General features: G+C 39.0%; 1 protein-coding gene across 1 annotated transcript in view; it reads right to left on the reverse strand.

Moving 5' to 3' along the window:
* Window positions 1-449: 449 nt before the first annotated feature.
* The window catches only part of mthfsd (methenyltetrahydrofolate synthetase domain containing), a 16,219-nt gene continuing 13,933 nt past the window's right edge, over window positions 450-2,735 (reverse strand). The window contains 2 exon segments of the mRNA XM_016556196.1: window positions 450-638; window positions 641-1,001. Of these exon segments, the coding sequence (XP_016411682.1) occupies window positions 499-638; window positions 641-1,001 (501 nt within the window). The 3' untranslated portion in view covers window positions 450-498.

Below are 2,735 nucleotides of genomic sequence, written 5' to 3' on the forward strand. Positions count from 1 at the left end.
CTAGAACAGCGATTCTCAATTCCAGTCCTCGCGTACCCCCACTCTGCACATTTTGTATGTTTCTCTTATTGCTTCATACGTTTGTTATATTTGACTGTAAGTGCCCTGCGAAGTGGACATTACCGGATATTCCTCCATGATGGGGAGAAAAGTATTTTAATAATGTAAATTATGTGAAAAAGAATGTGTTTTTCGAACCACCAAGCATGAGAGCATGTTCTAGTACACCCCCAAAACAAAATCAAGACTTTGTAAAAGAGCATAATAGGACCCCTTTAAAACACTTTATTATCCTCAGGCCTCAGCAGAACTCAGATTTTCATGACATGTTTTTAAAAAGATTCTTATATTTCTTACGTGAGAGTTAACCCATTGCAAGCATACAAGACAGTAATAGATAACAAAAAATTATTTAGAAATTTTAATTCTTGTTTAGAAAGGTGTACAGATCAGAATGCTGGATTAAATACATTATCCTCTATAGGAGCATGGAGTCTTTTACCAGACTGTTTGGTATCCTCTCAGAGTCTTTGGCCCCTGACTGTTGACACATTCAGCATATAGGGTGTGGTCATTAATGGAGAGCTTTTGAAAAGTGGTGAGAGCTTGCTCTGCACCAGTGTCATCAGAGTACAGCAGAATGCTCTGTGCTTTGTCCCCTTCCAGCTGATTCTCAGAGGAACAGCTTCCTGTTCTCTGAGCAAGCTCTTCAACTCACTCACGCGTAACCCAGCTGGAATGTTACTCAGGGATATAGTGGTGACAGAAGTTTTAGGAAATTTGCACTCAAATCCAGCACACCTGTTATCTTCAGAAGCTAAATATTCACATTATTGCTAAGCTTTAGGATGACAATTAGGCTGCCATTTAAGCTCTTTGGATTTCTTTGTTGGATCCTCTTCAGCAGGTGTTGTCTTTAAAGCAACATCTTTCCCAGCTTCCTGCTCCAATGTTCTTAGTTTCTTCAGAATGGGTATTTTCTTCAGTATTTCTGTGTGTAACTGAAAGCATTAGTAAGTTATTATAATTAAGTTAATCTGAAGAGATCATCTGAATAGAGCTTGATTTTTTTTGTTAAGGTAGTTAAGGTATTTCTCAGGAATTTTATGATCTCAGACCACATTGTAGAACCCAACAAAATGTCTCTTATGTATTCTTGGTTCCCTGAATAGGAAATGAGATACTGCGTCAGTAACTGTGCCTCATAAGGGAGAGTCTCGTTCCCTATTCAGGGATATAGGTTCACTTGATGCTGCAATGGTAGCTGATGTGATGGGAACCCTATCAAACTGTGACGTGCTACAAAAAACCCTAGAAAAAAATGAAAATAGGATGAAAACGCCTCAAGCTGCCTCTTCCCATGCATAAAATGGAAGACAAGTGAATGTTGTCTCAAAGAAACACCTCCAACCTCTATGTGCTTAACATAAAATGATGTCACAAACACTTTAAGTGTGCAGAGGGCTGTGCCTCCAGAAAAACACTCTCATAAAAACTTCATCGCTGAACAGACTGGGCAGTGAACTAGGTCCAAATACTGTTCCCTGTACCAGGTTGCAAATATTCTACACTTCAAAGGAAATCTTCATATTAAAAATGGACTCTTCCACCACAGGTATAAAGAGCCCCGTTCACCATACCAAAAGTTTCCACATGCTTGGTTAAGGATTTCATATTGTGCCCCGAACCTGAGACAAGAGATTGTCTCTAACTGGAATCTCCCAAGGAGGTTCCTCCAAAAGGGATACAAGATCCGAGAACCAAACTCAGGATGGCCATCGTGGTGCCACTAACAGATGACAAATTTAGCCTTCCCATACTCTAGCCAGGACTGATGGAATCAGTTTGACTTGTGGAAAAGTAATACAAGCATGTCCTCAGCCACGTATGAACTAGAGCATCCAGTCCAAAAGCTGCTGGAGGCAACAGTGAGAACCACAGATTATATTGAGCTGTTTTGCTATTGGCTGTTCATGGGCTAAGATGAATCACTTAATGATGAGAAAAAGAAAAAAAAATGTGGAATGATGGTGCAGGTGCTCTGTTGTGAGCCATTGGTAGTTAGGGTTGCATGGTATACCGGTACAATGGTAGTATTGTGATACTAAAGGCAGTACACTATTTCAAGTGTTAATTTTAACACGCATGTCTGCAAAAACATTACAAGAGAGTCTTTGCCGTGCTGTGCCGTGTGTAGTAAATGCTGTGTAGAATTTAGCCTTATTGAGTGTTTCCCAACGCTTCACTTCATTTTGCAATGGGTTGGACGTCGTTGTTGGCACTGCAGTTTGTCAGGAGAAAGGGACTGAAAAAATTTAGAAAAGATTAAATCTCAAACATTAACACCATAATATTTTTTATATAAGAATGTATTCTCTCAGTTTGTCCATTGATCATTTGTACAAAGGCATTTTAGTGCCACGTAAAAAAAAATTTTTTTAATCCGAGATTAAAGTAAAAACTATGATAATAAAGTTGTAGCAATACAAGAATAAAGTCGAAATATTTTGAGAAATTTTCAAATGAGTTTCTATGGAGATCGGAACACGACAGCATACAAACAGAAGTTAGAATCCATCATGGCGGCATTCATCGGTTCAGCACACTTTAGCACCTGCCCGTTTTCCCCTTGATGCCCAAAGTGCCCTTTTGTCAAGGCATTTTTTTTTTGTCAAAAAGATTAACCCAGTAACTTTGTTTTGGTAAGGCTTTTTCTGCACGCGTCTGGAAAAAAA

This window comes from Sinocyclocheilus rhinocerous, unplaced genomic scaffold (assembly GCF_001515625.1).
Source record: "Sinocyclocheilus rhinocerous isolate Xijiao unplaced genomic scaffold, SAMN03320098_v1.1 scaffold5366, whole genome shotgun sequence".
NCBI classification, from domain to species: Eukaryota; Metazoa; Chordata; class Actinopteri; order Cypriniformes; family Cyprinidae; genus Sinocyclocheilus; species Sinocyclocheilus rhinocerous.